We start from the raw sequence: 19,712 nt of genomic DNA on the forward strand, positions 1-19,712 counted from the left end.
AAATACCCCATCAGTTTTATCCCCATATACTGGGATTGCTGATCAGGGTGTTTATTTTTAGAAATAATCCCTGGATTATCACAGAGAGGGGTTTGCTATAATCTTTAAAGACTCCTTGATTTCACCAACATTGGCATAGTACAATGCATTTAGGGCCGTGGGTTTCCAAAACTAGCAACTGTTATCATTTTATTTAAAGAAACGTATAGGGGATAACGCATATATATTTATATATAAATAGGTTTGCATGTGAATGGTATGTTTCTGTAGTATGTTCATTATTCACACTGATCCTATCAGTTAGAAACCATTTGTAAAACAAAACTGAGTCTTTTTATAATCTGACATTTGCATTTTGACTCTTGCTCAAGATGCATGGATGTGGTTTTATTTTCCATTGTTTGCAAACTGGTAACAATGTTCTAATGCCATTCATGATGATGTGAATCACCTAAGCTTCCTGACAATTCTAATAAAATGTAAAAGACTCCAAAAGTGTTTATTTTGTATACACATTGCACTTATGAGCTAAAACAGCTCTTTCTTTTTTAGTCCTTTTCATGCATCTTTGTTCCTCTGCACCCTCTTACAATCGAGGCTAATTAATATTAGCAGCTCAGTCAAAAATACTTCGTGATAAGATTTATAATTCAGATGGCTAAAATACGTTATAAGCACATATTCGTGCAATGTTTCGCGACAGGCTTTTTAAATGTACCGCTAAACGTGCTGATGGTGAATGATAGGACGGAGCCTCCTATGAAAGACGCCACTAGGTCGCACTAACACCGGTGCCATTGAGTTCACACAATATGAGGGAGCACAGCGGCAGCCAAAACCCAACTCTAGATTTTTCAAATTGGTGTGTTTGACTGTTTTGCACCCGCATAATGTAACAACAAACGATACATTACAACCTACGAGAATGGAAGCCAGACGCTGGCTTTTATTTTGACTGCAAGGATGTGGTGCGGGGAGCTCTGACAATACGCCGTTTAGCTTTCAAATGGAAGATTGGCTACTGCAGCTCATTTCGGTGGATATGTTGCCGTTGTTGTTTTTTTTACACAGACCCTTTCTAATCGCCATGGATCTTCGGATTTGGATTCTTTTAGCTTTTTGGTGTATTGAGCTGTGAAAAGAAGCCAGGCTACGCCGGGATACAACATTCTCTGCCTACCTCGACATTTTGCTACCAGGGATTTAAATAATCACGTGCTACAACAACGGAAATATTTTTGATTTAATTTTTTTAATAATCAGAATTGATGTGGCCGTCTGGCCTTTAATTAATTCAATCTGGAGGGCAAAATGAATAGGGAAAGGCCGAAGAGAAATATCATTCAAAAGAAATTTGTAAGTGCAAATTTGACGTTTAATCCATTGCGTGACCATCGATTAATGCATTAATTTGCATTAATCACATCGCTGTTGTCCCCCGTTTTAAGTTATCATCAGGTTTGTGACAGAATTAGGGCAGATGTTATAAACGACCAGTCCATGCACCATCTTCTATTTGAATTAGAGGTTAAAGACAGGCTGGCCGATCCGTATCTTGCTGTTGACCCAAATATAATGCATTGCGCTTTTGAAGTCTACCTTGTTACGTTTCGCATTTCCGGTGTCTGTGACATGTTACTATGTTGATTTCCACTGTCAGCTTTGTCATATAAAGTTAGTAGCTCCAGTCGATGTAGACGACCGTCTCGCGACACTATAGCGTGGTCTGTTTGTGGGTCAGTGTGAGTGTGTGTGCAGGTTGGTTTTTCAATGTCACGAGAACTTAGCTTGTCAAATCGTGGGCAGATGCTTGTATTGTGGTTAAGGCTGAGGTAGTTTACAGCCTGTCTCTGACCTCCTGCTGGTTAGATGCTGTAAGCAGACTGACCTCTTTATTATATATGTAAGATATATGCTAAAACTGTCTCTCCTTCCCCTCCTGCTGTCACATTGTCTGTTGTAGTCCAATTAAGTAATCGAGTCGGAGTGATCAAACTCATCTCCTAGTGAGGTATTTGGGTTATTTTCTCTTGTATGGCCCATCAACCTTATCTAATAACTAAGTAATCCTGACCATTGGCATTCAAGCCAAATCTATAGTTTGAAATAAAATAAACCTTAACTGGAATAAAATGCTTATACTATAAATAAATTGGTATAATGCTATTATGATATAAATAAAATACTGACTTTTAGCTAGTTGCTAAGGCAACATTTCTAATTTCCATTTAGCTTAACTTTATGTGACTGTAATAATAAATTAATAAAAGCTATATACATAGGAAAACATATTTAAAAAATCAACAAAAGTTCCTAAAACCTTATACTAAAAAAATGAAAATGGAAAATATCAAAATAATAACTAATTTAAAATTTGAATTAAAACTACAATATGTAAGTGTTACTAAAATAACATTTGATAGATTTAAATCACTGTTCATTAAAAATCACTGTATTTTATTGTAGAAAAATGTATCACCATTGCATCACCATTTCATCCGTGTATGTGATTTATTTATTTCAAACTATTACAATTTGTTATTGTTTGATTTGTGTTTTTAAGAATAAATGAGAACTAGTTTAGACTTTGAAGACCTATTGCTTAAACTTGCATCTATACCAGCAGTTGCCAACCTTTTACTTCCAAGGCCTCTTTTGTCCACAACAATATCTGAAGGCCCTCCTCAATGGTATATTCTTTATAATATGCTTGTGACATTTTATTAATTTATATGACTTTTTTCTAGTGTAGAAATTACACTTAAAATGACAATACCTCATATATCCAGGTTTTTCAGGATGGGTGGGAACAGTTGGAAACAATTGGGAAACCTGGTTCTTTAAAGATAAACAGCTGTTGAGGGGGTGAATTAAAAAAAGGCATAGTTATTTTAGATGTGTCTTATTGTAAATACTTTTAATTCATCTTGAGATCCCCTTGGAAGCTTGCTGCTGCCCCCTAGTGGGCTCCAGACCCCTGGTGGAGGACTACTAATCTACATCCCTTTGAATATAATTTTATCTAGGAAACATTATAATCCATCTTCAGCATAAGAAAACGGCTCCTGGACAAAATGCTGACATACAATTCTAGATTTAAAAGCAGATTGCAGCAATAAAGAAAGAAAGAAATTGAATAACAGCAAAGTATTCAAATTTATGATCTGGCATTCTTTGTGGGTTACCATTTCATTCAGTTGCTGTCTGATGTCTATGTTTACATTGACTCTCTGAATTGCCACATGGCTTGAAGTACAAGCTCTGAACATTGAGGATGGTTATATGAGGCTGGGAATTATCAGTTTAAAGATGATAACTTATTTGTATTGCGCTCTCTGCTTATGGCATTAGTTGGAATTCGCAGTAATTCATTGCAATCCTGTGGATCAAATACAGCTGTTGCTTAGATGTTTAGATATGTGACGGCACAAACACAGTTATAACACTTTATGCTGAAACCAATCAGAGTTCATTGTCAAGGCAATTTTATGAATAAACGTCTTTTGAAAATGCAAGGCTATGAATATAAATAGCACATTGTGCATATTGAGACTCTGAGAATGCTTTACATTCTTTCTTCTTTCTTGCCAAACCGGATATGGTTGGTTATTAAATCAGCAAAGGGATCAAGAGATTTCTGATTAGAACTGCATGATTTAGCAGCAAAGTTGATATGTCACTTTCCATTGTAAACCGGCCTGTATTTACACAGACACTCCTCTGTTGCAGTTCCCATTGTGCCGTTTGATCTCATTCTTTCTGTTTAAGAATATTACACAATGTCATTCAGGATTAGGTGAGGTTACAGCACACATTATTACTGAGGATTATTGTAACATTATTGAAGTGTAGTGTAAATGAACAGGTTGCAGAAATTAAGAAGGCTGTTAGAAATCGCGTTTCACGCTCTCTCCCAAGCACCATATGTGAAAACAAATCTATTTAATGTGACAACATCAGAGCAGAAATTGGCAGATATATATCTCTCTGTGTTTACAGTGAGCACAGGCCTGCCACACATGCCAGAGATGGCCATCTAAACTGGAAGCTCTTGTGTCCCAAACATTTCCTTTGGCCTCAGCAGTCACAGATATTTGATATATGTTTAGTTCCTTTGGACTCATCCTTGGCATCGGTTTGCTTCACACAGTAACAGAGAAGTAAAGCCCATGCTACACTGACCCAGTTTAGGTAGAGCTACATTTACAAACACTAGAAAGACTAATTCATTCAAAGGGTTTAGCTTAAAAAAATCTTGAATATGTTGACTGTTATTGCAGATCTTGAATAACTGGTTTTGTGGGAAGGCTTAAACCATAAGAAGCTAGGCTATTAACTAGACATAATAGACCTTTAATTTCATCACAGTCTGTTTTCACTTTAGTCACTGCATTGGTTTATATATCTCAGTGCAGTTCGACGATTTAGGTCTGCGTTTGTATGATATATGATCGCTAATGTGGTTTGAAATATAGGGCCCGATGAAATACTTGCTCACACTTTATATTACAGTGTTCATTTTACATAAGTAATGAATAATACTAATGGACTACATGCACTTGCTGTGTAATTATTTTGTAGATTTGACTGTTATTATATTAATTATAGTTTCATGCTTATATGAGACGCTGGCACTGTAAAATTAATTGTTTAAATAAGGTCAGATTGGTGCTATAACACAGTAACAAAAAAATTTACATGGTTGTAACGGAGCCAAAGAGACGTGATGCGTACGGATCCATTTGCAAGCTTTTATTAAACAGAGACATGGTCAAAACACAGGCAGGGTCAAACATCAGTTAACAAGGACAAGACACAAGAGTATTCCCAGGGCATGCGTGGGTCATCGATCGGTGAACAATATCCAAAGGCTTTAGACAAGAAGGGTAATACAAGAACAAGAGCAATAGTCCAACCAGGGGCAAACAGAGTCCAAACGGAAAGACGAAGGGTTAGTCCAGAAAACACGGGCAAGCATCAAAACACGAGAGAACGGACAAGGCAAGACAAAGACATCTAAGTGGGTTCCGTATTGCAGCTAAAACTAGGAGAGTGCTATACGCAGAACAATACGCGGCAACTAGATCAGGAACTGAATGTGTTTTATATGATGAGTGTAATAGTTCTGAGGTGGGCTTGTGATTATTGCAATCAGGTATGTGTGTGCCATCAGTGCAGTAGATGATGGGAATTGTAGTCCGTGGGTGACATGCAACAATAGTGTGGTGCAAGAGTCAATTCGATGGAAGGGCGACCTCTGTTGGCTATCGGGCGGAGGGCCACAGACCGGATTTGTGACAATGGTGTTGCATGTCATTAATTCATGATGTTGATCTCATTGTTTAACTTATAAGTGAATGTTTTCTTATAAATTTGAGTGCTTATCTTGACACTATATATAATACTTTTGTTTAGCAATTATGCATGAAATTGTTCAAAAGCGACATTAAAGACATTTAGAATGTTACAGAAAAATTCTGTTCCAAATATATGCTTTTCAAATTTGTTTAACAAAGAAGCCTGAAAAAAGTATCACTGTTTACAGAAAAATATTAGGTACAACTGTTTTCAACATTGATAATAATAGGACACGTTTCATGAGCACCAAATCAGTATATAACAGTGATTTCAAAAGGATCAAAATTAATAATATGATATGATTGAATTCATTTGAATATAAATAATGATAATTTGTGTTTTAAGATCATTTTATATGCAGCACATGAATCTTTGTAATGTCCACACTGTTAAATCACTGGGTAATATTCATCTGTGATGAGTTGATAAATAAGCAAAGGAAAATGATATCACATGTCACATCTACTACTGTATGGCATCGTTGCATTTTATCTGTGTAATGAAATTTTGTGGCTGTGTTACAACTCTCAAATAAAACAAAGGATGATGTAAAAACCGCAGGCAGCTTGTAATGGCTGCTTCATCCCTCCGTCTCAGACGTGTCCAGCTGTGCACTAATTGATGCAGTCATCCCAAACTCCAAGGAGACATATTGTATCAGAATAGGCTTTCTAAATTGGGTATAGTTATTGCTGTGATGTTATTAACAAGAGATGTTTTTATCAAGAAATGTGTCTGGCTTTTGTCTATTGATTTAACGGCTTTTTAATTTGTTGTAGAGATAATACCCTTAGATGTCATAAATAGCGATTTGATGTATTTAAGGACTTCAGTAAAACTTAGATAAGCAAATATTGCTGCATTTACTGTATTCTGGCTTCCAGTATGTGTTTCAATGTACTTCAAATACCAATACCCTTAAAGCTAAAGGGATTCTGTTTGTTTGCAGCTGCAAAGCATTTTTATCTTAAAAGTAATAGCATTATGTTCTCAAAGGAAAGAAACATGGGTGAAAATCAGTGCAAGGTGACTCCACGACCAGCATCTGTTGTCTCTTGAGACGCCATACTACTTCATGCATTGTAGATCACTTAGCTTTAAATTTGTTTTAATTTGTCCAAGTACAAGCATATTGTTTAACGCTGCTCATGTGTGTGGAAATAGAGGGTGGAAGGTGCATATGGTAAAGTGGCCAGGTTTGCCACTGGCATTCTCCTTTTGTCATGGCAGGAGAAGGGATTGTCATTGGGTGGGTCTGTGCTTTCTTGGCTCCGTCTGCAGCAATCTGTCTTCACAGCTAGGTGAATGTGTAGAGAGTGCTGTCATTGGAAACAAAGTGTGCTTGATAAGCAAACCTATAGGATGCAGCGCTACAAACTGGCTTGTGGGAACTCCCCTGAGCACCGAGTCATCTGTGTTTATATAGTCAGTGAGGATTGTGTGCCACAGCACTGACCCTAGGAATACCAAAACATTTATTTGCAATGCAAACATGAAGATCAGCAGCTCTTTTGTTGGGGATCATTTATAATGTGTTGTTCATAATTTTTCATCAGGACTCTATATGCTTTAACAAATTTTTTCTGAGGAAATTTTTATTTTTTTGCATTTGTCACTGTGTGGGTTATTTTATAGATTTTCCTGAAATGTCTTTGCAGTTTGTTGAGGTCCTCTTTCTTCTGCACCCATATTGAAATTCTGTCTGATAAAGATAAGTTGAGAATAATTTTCATGTTGTGTCCAATAACTGAGAGGAAAAAAGGATCCACACTCAAAAAAAAAAAAAAAACTTATGTAGATTTATTCCATCGGGGCCACAAAAAAATCATAAAAGGGCAAAGAAAGTGGCAAGTGCAAAACATGTTTGGCTTCAAACCTTTATCGGTACCATACCTGAGAAATGGCTGATATTATTAATCTATACTACACTGTAAAAATTACTTTTCAAAGTTGTAAATTGTTACGGGGAGAACGAGACGTGTGGATCCATGTGCAAGGCTTTATTTACAAAGGCGTGGTCAACAAACAGGCAAGGGATAACACAGGCAATTCAAAGAATATTTCTAGGGCTAGAGTGGGTCTACGATCAGCGAACAATATCCAGAGGCCTTGGCATGAGGGATAATCCAAATAACACATAGTCCAGGTGAGGTGCAAACACAGTCCGAAACAACAGGCAAAGGATTAATCCAAGATACACAGGCAGAAGATCAGGAACCAGACAACAAGGGAACACGAAATGACTAGACTTAAACTAGAACCGGAAACTTGGAATGGCTCCGTAATGTAGCTATCGCTAGAAGAGTGATATACGCTAAACCAGAGGTCTTCAACCCTGTTCCTGGGGACCCGCTATGCTGAAGAGTTTAGCTACAACCCTAATCAAACACACCTGAAGCGGCCAATCAAGCTCCTGCTTGAAAATTGCAGGCAGGTGTGCTGAAGCCGGTTGGAAATAAACTTTCCAGGAGTGTGGGTCCCTAGGAGCAGGGTTGAAGACCTCTGCGCTAAACAATACTCGACAATCTGAAAGAGGAAGTCCAAGGCTGTATCCGTAATCGCCCCCTATACCCTCAAATAGTGCAAAATACCCAATAATCAAATAGGGATGGCCATTTTAAGTGGTGTTCGAAACCATAGTGGACGTTCTCGAGTGCACTCATTCAATCCCACAATGCACCGCGAAAACGAGTGTACAACCGATGTACACTCAATGGCTAGAGATGACCCAGAATGCACTGTGAGAGTCGCACGCCGAGTCAATTCCCGCGTCTCACCAGAAGATGGCGCCCACAGCTGAATCATCCATTCATTCATTTTATAAGTGCTCGTCCACAGTGTAATACAGCGTAATACAACACAGGTACAAAATTAATTTTAAATTGACTATTAGGGTTTATAAATAATTTCCGTGACAGAGTTCAATAAATCCTTCAATCTTACTACTGGAGATTCCCGTTTCAAATGATTATTAAACACCAAGCAAACTATGCAAAAGCGGCAGTCCTTCCGGTGCACTCAGTGTCTGAATTCACTCACTCGTTTTCATTCACTCCTTCAAGTGAACTGTATGAGTGGACTAATGTAGGGAATAGTGAATGAGGGTATAGGGGGCGATTTCGGATACAGCCCAAGGCTTATAAAGCGTGTCTGATTGGATTCAGCTGTGTATGTGTAATCAGTGCATTCAGCTGTGTGTGTGTAATCAGTGCAATGGATGATGGGAACTGTAGTCCGGAGTGACATGTAACAGTCTGTGTGGTGTGAGAGTCAATATGATGGAGAGGCGACCTCTTGTGGCAGTCGGACGGAAGGCCACGAACCGGATTCGTAATAGACATAAATAAAGATTATTGGAGAATGTTTCACTAGAAAGTACTCTTTCGGTCATTCTACTTCAAAATTTCATGGTTAACTCAGTTTCTTTGTAATTATTTCTGAAACTTACTAGCAATATATGAGAAAAAAATCTTTCTGATGTAGTTAAAAAAATACAAGAAGAAAATTCAGTACTTAAAAACTAAATAAATGGTTTAGTGTGCTGTACATTTAGGCCTCACAACAGTATAATGTACAGAATGAAAAACGATATAATAGATCATTGAAAATATGATTATTAATAAATATGGAGATGAATAATATGAACTTAACACATTTTTATGCACAACCGCATACACATAGCAACCCACTCCAACATGCACTTTTTAACTGAAAGGGCTTTTAAAGAGTTAAACCATTGCAATAATTTATTATTATATATTCAAGTTAGTGCTAGATGGCTGAAAAATGTACAATTTAAAATATGCAGAAACAATTAAATATACAGTATTGATGATATCCAATATCTTATAAATTAAAAAAAACATAGATATTCTCAGATAACCAGTATAGGGCAGATATGTCATGCATCCCTATTTACAGTCCCTGTAAATTCATTTCCAGTCCGAATGGCTTATTTGTGAAGCTTATGCCAGTCATCATTTACAATCGATTGCCTGCTTGTACCATGCTGATAGGCTGCTTTTAATATCAGGTTGTTGGCCCTGGATAAATAATAGATTCATTTTTTTCTTTCATGCCAGGTTGCTTTTGTTAACATTAGTAGTAAGTCAGCTGTGTGTATGTAGTGGCCAGTGACTGGTCTGAGACAGATGGGTAGCAAGGTCAGATTTGATATGTTGGCAGGCTGGCCCACAGCCCGTCTGCTCCTGCTGCCCTGTTTAAATTTGATCTGCGCAAAGCAGCTCTCGCAGACCCAACTAACATTGGTGAGCTCTGTTTCAATCAGTGTCTGCGCAAAACTTCAGGTAAAGATTAAAGCTTTCCCAATCATTTTCCTGATAATAACACAAGTTGCTTTTGGATTCAAGCTGTGGAAATCCATAAGGGAGCAATTTACTCATTAAAGCCATCATGTTTAATAAAAGCCAGTTGACAAGTTATCTGCATGCAAATCAAACCCACACACTAAATTAAACAAGCTTCAGTCTGCAGCCTATTATTCTGCCATTATTGCTCTGACTTTGGCCTCTGTTGTTTGCTTTTTACTCTTTGTTGCTCTTCTGATGCCTTACACGATCTTTGGATTATAGACTCCCAATGTAAACATGTAAAAAGTCCTGTAATTCAACTGATATGTGCCGCTAGCATGAAAGATCTGCATTGTGCTTATGGTGACAGACTTATCCTCGTGACTTCAGACACAATACACCTTTATCAATAATTGACAGGGTTGCTGGCAGCGTGGTGAGAGATGCTGGTGTAATTGTAAGAGCTGCTCGGAGCTACATGCGCAAATAGCAAACTGATGTGGTTAAAAGGAAGATGCACATGAGGCCGTTATCACAGAGGAACTGATTATGACAGTTAAATGAGCAACATGAGTGTTTAATTGATTTAGGAGATACTGGGCTCATGTGCTGTCTGTGATTACTGTATTGATATGAGATCTTGCCTTACATGGAAAGTTCTACTGTACATTAGTGCATGGCGTATTTTATTGGGATAAACGGGCATGTTTCGTCATAATAGAGGAGGTACATTGTTTCTTTTCTTTTATGAGGTGTGTCAGGCCCTCTTGATCAAATAATAGACCAGGATATCCTAGAACCATTCACTTAACTGTCAATTTTCAAGCATCAAGCAAGCAAATTGCATTTGGAATTGGCAGCGGACCTTGTGCTGGCATATAATCAGTGAATTTGGCCATAAATCCAGAGTGCTTCTGTCCTCCAGTAGTGCACAGGCTTTGTGCTTTACATCTCTTGGGATATAGACCCCTTTATCAGTCTTGTGATTGAAGGAGAAAACCACAGTTTAAAGCATTATCAGAGTGATGACATTTACAATATTTATATTTTTGAATATATTGTGTATTTTATATGCTATCGTTCCAAAGTTTTTTGTGAAATAAATAAATACAGGATTATTCACCAAGGATGCACTGAACTGATCAAAAGTGACAGTAAAGGCTTTTACGTTGTTGCTAAAGATTTCTGTTTCAAATAAATGCCATTCTTAATATACTAAAATTGTAATAATATTTTACAATACTACTGTTCTTACTGTATTTTTGAATATAAGAGACTTAAAAACAGTAATCTGGTTGTATATATTAGTGTTGTCAATTGATTAAAACATTTAACTAATTAATTACTATTTTAATCATAACTATATGTTCGCATTGAATCAACATAAAAACTGTATACTTTAAATATTTGTTAAATGGAATTTTTTCATGAAATAACATGAAAGAAGGCAAATATCACCAATATCAATATTGATACTGATGCCTCTGAGGAATATATTTTTCAAGATCAATTTCTGGGGATAAAATTAATAATTGTAACCATTTAACGTTACAGTAAAATTTGTGGCATCATTTGTATCATTTAATAGGCCTATACTGTTACAGAATATTACTTTTTTTTATTACATTTAAATCATTTAAATGTATTTTAAATTAGGTGTAGCCTACTTAATCTTCACATAAACATAATAACTGTCAAATTTACCTTTAATATAATGTGTCGTAAATAGTGTATGTCTGTATAACACCAGAATATAATTAAAATGAAACAATCAAGATGAAACTGAAGTGACTTTATGCCTTAATTCAAGGGGTTGAACAAAAATATAACATAAAAAGCTTAGGAATTACAACCATTTTATGCACTGTCCCTTCATTTTCAGGGGCCCAAATATATTTGGACAAATAAATATAATCATAAATAAAATTTAAATTTTTAATACTCTGTTGAGAATCCTTTGCAGGCAATGACTGCCTTAAGTCTGGAAATCATGGACATCACCAGAGACTGGGTTTCCTCCTTTGTGATGCTTTGCCAGGCCTTTACTGCAGCAAACTTCAGCTGTTGTTTGTTTGTGGGTCTTTCTGCCTTTAGTTTTGTCTTCAGCAAGAGAAATGCATGCTCAGTCGAGTTGATATCAGGAGATTGACTTGACTACTGCAGAATAATCCTCTTTTTTACCTTCAAAAACACCTGGGTTGCTTTTGCTGTTAGTTTTTGGTCATAGTCGATTTGTATTATGAAGCGCCGCCAAATCAACTTTGCTGCATTTGGCTGAATCTGGACAGAGAGTACATCTCTATACACTTCAGAATTCTTCCGGCTGCTTCTGTCCTCTGTCACTTCATCATTAAACAGCAGTAACCCAGTGCCACTGGAAGCCATGCATGCTCATGCCGTCACACATGTTTCACACCATGTTTCACAGATGATGTTGTGTGCTTTGGATCATGAGCTGTTCCAAGCCATCTCCATACTTTTTTCTTCCTGTCATTCTGGTACAGATTGATCTTAATTTCAGCCGTCCAAAGAATACATTTCCAGAAGTGGTCTGGCTTTTTTTTAATAATTTTTTGGCAAAGTCTAATCTGGCCTTGTTTGCACCTTGTGGTGAACCCTCTGTATTTGCTCTCATTAAATTTTCTCTTGATTGTAGACTTTATTGGATTGTAGACCTACCTCCTGGAGAGTGTTCTTCTCTTGGCTGGATGTGGTGAAAGGGTTTTTCTTTACCATGGAGAGGATCCTCTGATCATCCACCACTGTTGACCTCTGTGGACATCCAGGCCTTCTTATGTTGCTGAGCTCACTAGTGCATTCTTTTTTTCCTCAGAATGTACCAAACCAGAATCTTGATTTGGCCACTCTTAATGTTCTTGCTATCTCTCTGATAGATTTGATTTGTTTTTGAAGCCTAAAAATGGTCTGTTTCACTTGCTTAGAGAGCTCCTTTGACTGCATGATGTGTGTTCACAGCAACAGCTTCCAAATGCAAATGGTACACTTAGAATCAACTCCAGACCTTTTACCTGCTTAGTTTATATTGAAATATCGAAGGTATAGCCCACATCTGACCATGAAATGATTTTTGAGTCAACTGTCCAGTTACTTATGGTCCCTTGCAAAAGGGGGTAGGTGCATATTAAAGATCTGTAATTCCTTAACCTTTCCTCCAATTGTGATGAGAATACCCTCAAATTAAAGCTCAGAGTGTGCACTGTAATTATATAACTGTAACTTAAATTTTGGTCAACAGCTAAAATAATAAAAATTGTGACTGTGTCCGAATATATATGGACCTAACTGTATATATAATCAATTGTCCAGTAATATAATCAGTTCCTCCATAACTGCCTGTCTAATGTTTTAGATTAAAAACATTATTATTATTATTATTTGCTTCTTAGTAGTATATTGTTTGTGTAGTGTTTAAACCATTAGTTTAGATGGGATTTTCGAGGTACATATTATAAGAGAGGCATTTCTGTCTTGCATTGATAGTGGCTTACACTTTCTGGTGGCTCTTTTTGTGGGACCCTACTTGCATAATCTCATAAATAATACAGCTTGGCTCTCGCTCATGAAATGTCATATTGTTTTGAGTTCACCCTGACAGGGACTTTCACATGACTGCCACAATAGACCTGTGGAAGAGTGTCTCCATGGCGACTAGAAGTTCCCCAGAGAGTGCCACTTTCTTCGTGTGCCATGGGGAGGCCCTAAACTGGGGTCAAGCACTTCACATCGTCCTAATCATCTCAAGTATTTCACATTGCTGTCACTGGGGGAAGGGCAGCATGATTGTGATTCTTACTCTCAGGATCAGTTTGCAAAAATAAGGTATATTTGTAGTGACAACAATAAATCACATATGTAAAATATAAAATCTGGCTTCATGAAAGTGCCAAATGCAGTGACAATCATGACATTCCTCTGCGTTTGGCCTCTGGCCTCTCTTGCTATAGAACTGCTTCCAGAGGGCTGACTCTATCTATCTATCTATCTATCTATCTATCTATCTATCTATCTATCTATCTATCTATCTATCTATCTATCTATCTATCTATCTATCTATCTATCTATCTATCTATCTATTAGGGGTGGGTGATGTGACCAAAATCTTATATCATGATATGATTAATTTTATTTTATGGTAACAATATAAATCACAATATGGTTATTTTTGCTTTAAATAAGGTCTTTATGATATCAAACCTTCTGATACCATAGAAATTTCATAATCCTTGTCACTAGAGAATAAAATATCTCAAAAAAACTAATTTTAGCCAGAATAAAAAAGGTCACTGAACACAAGTATTTAATTAAGAAACATTACAAGCAATAGGACTATGAAACTAAACTATGGTAGAACAAATAAATTAGAAATGCTACTTTGTATAAAGTAATCAAATGTATAAAGCACTGCATATTCTTCACTGTGTAAATTAAATATATGTTATTATTATTTTATATATTATTAAATTTACAAAATTGAAGAGCAGTAAGAGATGTTCTCTTTTGTTGTTTCATTAATATGAATGACAAACAGCTGGAATAGACTGCTGTCACTTTAAGACCTGCACAGATCCAATATATGTGCTTTTTAGTTGTTTGCTTTCATTTAAGACCTAAATTACTGTGCTTACGAGGATACTTGCAAAGATGGGCATTTTTGACACATACAAGTGTGTGTATTTAACCATTCAAGGCCAAAAAGCAAGCAGCAAATGACTGCACTCTATGAGCAGTCTTCATGATGTGCACGCACCTCTCTGACAGTGCTCAGAAACAGTATCTTGACAACAGGCGCATATAGTAAAATGAGTTCTCTTTCGCTACTGACCGGTTTCAACGGCTCAAAATCACTTGTTTTTTAAACTGCAGTGCCTAAAAATGTGTGCAAACGATAAGTTTTTGTGACCACGACGTAGCACAGCAAAGCCACTTGAGCGTGTAACCATGATAGAGAGAATAGTCCAAAATCTCTACTGGTTGACAAATTTCTAATTTACTGGTTAATTGGGTCCACCAGTGTATAGACCTCCCCTTCTTTCTTTTTTCTTTTAAAATATAAGACATTATATTTCAAGAAGGGGGTCCTGTGCAACCTCTTGAACCATTGTACACTCGCAGAAAAAGGTACAAAGCTGTCACTGGATACCCTAAGGTACAAAAGCTAAAAGTAACTAATATGGACACTTGATGTAGCCTACTAATATGTACCATTTAGAGGTAAGTAAGGCACAGCAGTGTACTTTACCTGAGTGACAGCTTTGTACTTTTTTCCTGAAAGTGTATTGTTTCCCATGTTTAACTAGCCTGTTGGTGGGGAATTTAGTGACAGTGCAACACTAGAGGACATGATTGAGGCCAAGCTTGGTTGTTACCCCATTTCTGGTGATTTATTGTGACAGGCTAAATCAACTAACTGTTATGCTAAAGAGATTTAACAGTTTATAAGAGATCACGTTACTGAATGAAAGACTTGTTTTGAGGCTTTAAGAGAAAAGTGAAAAACAGTGAGGTCATTCAACTACCTAGTTTGAAAGATGTCTTACTACAGCACATTAGGTAATCTGTGGGGAACAAATGTTATACTAACACTGAGAGCATTTGTTGTGATTGCTTTTGGAGCATTCAGTAATAAAAGGCTTTCTGACACGTGCTGGAATGGAGAAACCGCAGCCAACTACACTATTTATAGCACAGTCTTCGGTCTGTATAGCTGTGGTTTCACAATACAAGAGTTTAGTTTTTTTCTTGTCCACTCTCAGTGTTTGTCATTTCATTTATTTGACTATTGTTTGACTAACTGACCCAAAACGGTTTATTTAGAGAGCACATTTTTCTTGTGAGATGACTTTAGGTCACATCTGTTTCATTTTTAGAGCTCTAAAATAAGCTTTTTTTCCTTCTTCAGGATGATAATGATGGGATCCCATGGTCGGAGGAGAGAGTGGTCCGCCGGGTGCTCTACCTCTCACTTAAAGAGTTTAAGACGGCTCAGAAGGGCAAAGTGGAGAATGGCACTGGAATAGTTAATGGTGAGTATACATCTGTTCTAGAGCAGTGCTTTCAGCGATCTTGACTGCAGATGGCTACTGACCTTTAGAACAGCTGCAGCAAAGATCTCACTCCTGTGACCCTCGTCTGATGCTGCTGCATTCAGCTGCCATTCTGAACCCCTTTTAAAGAATGATATGCTGACAATATCATAACTTAACAGCGGTGTTAGAATGAGTTTTAAGACATCGCTATATGGCACTGAGACTGCGCTCATGAATATTAAATATGCTGCAGTTGTACTTGTAGTATACTAAACAGGTATTCTTAAAAGTCTGCTAAAACTAATTTTATACTAATGCACTTTAATTGTGTAGATGTAGTGCTGAAGTCCATCTACAGATATACTGATGTATATCTGATTGTGCTAAAGTGGAACTTTTGCAAGAATACTTCAGGTGTACTTTAAAAATTTTGTATTTAAAGATTAATATGAATCAAAGATCATACAATCCTCATCAATATTGACATTAAAACACATTTTAATATTAAGAAATGTGCATTATGCACAAGTAGTACTCCAAATAGTTTAATTATCATTTTTATAAGTCACAAGAAATATGCCAGTAAATATGTTAATATATTTGAACTATACTTAGTATGAAATAAATGTACTTTAAATATAAAATTTTTTGACTAGGGTCTATGCTGTTTTTGCATTGCCAAAGCCAGTTTTATGTTGAAATGTTTTTACAGTGCATTTTAATATTAATAGATTAATAATCTGCATACTGAATCTGTCAAAAAAGGCCTATTGTGTTACATAATTGTAAGTTTGTTCTTTTGAAATAACAGTGAATCATTGTTTTTGATCAATTCACAGACACAATTGAACATATTACATAATTTACTTGATGTATTCATCCTTCTGTCTACTAAAATTCTCTGAAATGTGCAGTCTGATGTGGTATTTTGACGGTGCATTGGTATTTGGTGAATTATTATAGCTCAGACGCTGAGATCATGAGCCAGCTGTGACACACATGGAGGCACTTGGTGCTGTAGGACTTTTCTTTATTTCCTCAGCATCTCAGTGGTCCATTAGGAGTATTATTGTTCTGCCATGATTGCATTGAAAATGTGTGAGCAAAGTAAATTATGCCCTGAATAATGCCCTCTCTGTATGGGTTTCATGTGCTGGGGCTGTGAAGCACTCTCACTGCTCTCAAATCACTGCACTCTAATGGGGTGAACTCAGTGACCTGCCTGCCTGTGTATGGTGCAGTGCATCATCTCAGAGAATGTCAAGGGCATGAACAGAACACCTCACGAGCTCTCCGCTTTATGTGCATTCAGTAACTAACACTTAAGGATTCCTTTGGAATTGCTTTGTAATCAAAAGCCCTGCATTGCTATCATTGCATATTCTGTCACATTCTCTGTAATTAAAAGGCATCAGGCGGAATTCTAACAATTGTACTGTGCAGTTAGTAGCTGCATTCAGATTCACAGCTTTCTGCTGAACTTCACTTCACTCGACAGAATTTCTTTCCAATGCCCTGGAACATCATCAACCATGTACATACTTAAAAAAAATAAAAAATTAAATAAAACAATTAATTTCTCTCTCGCTCTCTCTCTCTGCACAGTATACTGTGTATTTTGAAATGTCAATTTTAATATAAATGGTTTTTATGTATAATGAAAAAATATGTATATAATATAAATATTTACTTAAAGGTATAGTTTACCCAAAATTCTGTCATTAATTACTCACCCAGATGTCGTTCCAAACCTGCAAGACCTTCATTCATCTTTGGAACACAAATTGAGATATTTCTGAAGAAATCCGAGAGCTCTCTGACCCTCCATAGACAGCAAGGGTACTACCACGGTCAAGGCACAGAAATGTAGTAAGGACATTGTTAAAATAGTCCATGGCTCATCAGTGGTTCAACCGTAATTTCACGAAGCTACAAGTATACTTTTTGTGTGCAAAGAAAACAAAAATAACTAACAATTCATCTCCTCTGCATCACTCTGGTGCCATTTTGGAGAGTATCACAATGCATGTGCGTGCTTTGATCTGCATGTAAACAATGTATGCGTGTGATGCTGCTGAGACGTAGAACACGTATGCACTGTGCCATGTTTACTTGCAGAGGGACGTCATAATACTCTGCAAAATGTAAGACATTTAAGTATACTTGCAATAGTTCTACTTTAGCACAAATATATTTCAGTATATCTTTAGTTGGACTTCATCACTACTTTTGTACAATTAAAGTGCATTAAGTACAAAATTAGATGTTCCATTTTAGCAGACTTTAAGTATACCAGTTTAGTATACTGTACCAAAAGTACAATTACAGGGTATTTTTATTAAGTACATAAATATGTAAATGGATTGCAGTATACTTAGCATGAAATAAATGTATTTAAAATACATTTTAGTATATTTATTTTTCACTATGGGATACATGCTGATAGAGCCATTTGTATTCTCAATTTTGTATGATGGTTAAGAGGATAGACCATAACTCATGCACATATTATATTTTTAGTAAGTTAATAGACTTTTAAGATGACTGAAACCTCAGATAAATGTACTGGATGCATTGTGATTTTCCCTACTTCCTGTCAGTTCATTCTGAGTGTGCTCTTAGTCTGAGTGTACACTTGTGTTTGAATGATTTGGAAAAATCCCGTTTCAAACCTTTTCTTCATTTCAGAGGCCTGGAAGAGGTGCTGTGGGTGCTACCCTGATTTGATTTATTTTTCACATGTTAACATATCAATGTCTTAGCAATGTTAAAAAAATAGGACTGAGCAAATCATTTTCTTCTGTATTTATGTGTATATGGCTATTATTGCTTAAAACTTGAACCACACCTCCTTTCCCAGGCTCCTTTGCAAATGGTCATTTGAATGGTTCGGGACCTAAAGCTGGGCTGTTCACTGGAAGCTGTAAGTCAGACCGGACACAACATGCAGTTCAGAGTGAAGACTGCAGTCATGAGTACTCAACAGAGGGGCCTGTCAGAAAGAGGTGAGTTTGTGTGAGATTTCCAGCACAGTGCATTGTGGCATTATAGTATGTCATTCAAGATTACTGCATGGAGAAAATGTAGTTTCATGGATGAATATATAATGAAGATTAAATTAGGTGGGAAAATAACAGATCTATAAATGCAGTTGCCAAAAAGATACAGTATGAAGTTACAGGCTAGTCCATACTGTTCCCCAGCAAAACATCAAATCATGGAAGTCTTGCTATTTAAGCTTGGTGGGGACATCTAAGCATCAAAACAAAACATACTGTGCTGTTGGCCAATTAAAAATGACTTACATAGTCAGACTTTTTGCTGAGCTTTTGTTTATCAGACCAAACTGCTTCCCTCTGGAGGTCTCCTATACGATTGGTTAACATCTCTTTTCCTACCAAAGGATGTTTCTGTCTTTTTTTCCTAATATGGATTCCAAAAATCTGGTTGGTGAACTAGTTTTTTAGCCTCATTAACACAGGAGGCCTTTTAAATGAAAGATACCAAAAAATTCTAACTTGAAAAATCTGTCATCATTTATTCTCATTTTACTCAAAACCCACATGACTTTCTTCAGTGTAACATAAAAGGGAAGAGGAAAGGGTTCATTGAAATTGCTTGGAAAAGTTTGACTAGTAAAAGCTTTCAAAAATTTGCTTGATGAATAAATGAAGGATGGAAAGATGCATAAATAATGACAGAATTTTAATTTCTAGGAGAACTAATCCCTTAATTTCCCTAAATCTCTGTTTCTCATACCAGGCCAAGACTGCAGGCTCAGAGGAAGTTTGCTCAGTCTCATCCCTGTTCTCCCAATGCCACCCCGCTGAAAATGCTGGAGGCCATGCCCCCGAGCCCAGCCATGCACAACCATCTCACAAAACGCAGACCTAAAACCGAAGACTTCCTTACCTTCCTCTGCCTAAGAGGTGGGTCTGCTCTCTGTCTTGTTTTTATTTTCTCATCTTATTAACTCTTAAAATGTTTACAGGTTCCA

The 19,712-nt window shown here is 36.7% G+C and overlaps 1 protein-coding gene across 1 annotated transcript in view; it reads left to right on the top strand.

Annotated features, from left to right (window-relative positions):
* Window positions 1-768: 768 nt before the first annotated feature.
* The window catches only part of LOC306887217 (protein Jumonji-like), a 53,347-nt gene continuing 34,403 nt past the window's right edge, over window positions 769-19,712 (top strand). The window contains exons 1-4 of the mRNA XM_079444798.1: window positions 769-1,356; window positions 15,589-15,712; window positions 18,576-18,720; window positions 19,478-19,644. Of these exons, the coding sequence (XP_079300924.1) occupies window positions 1,312-1,356; window positions 15,589-15,712; window positions 18,576-18,720; window positions 19,478-19,644 (481 nt within the window). The 5' untranslated portion in view covers window positions 769-1,311. The remainder of the gene's footprint in view (window positions 1,357-15,588; window positions 15,713-18,575; window positions 18,721-19,477; window positions 19,645-19,712) is intronic.

Source organism: Barbus barbus, assembly GCF_936440315.1.
Source record: "Barbus barbus genome assembly, chromosome: 21".
NCBI classification, from domain to species: Eukaryota; Metazoa; Chordata; class Actinopteri; order Cypriniformes; family Cyprinidae; genus Barbus; species Barbus barbus.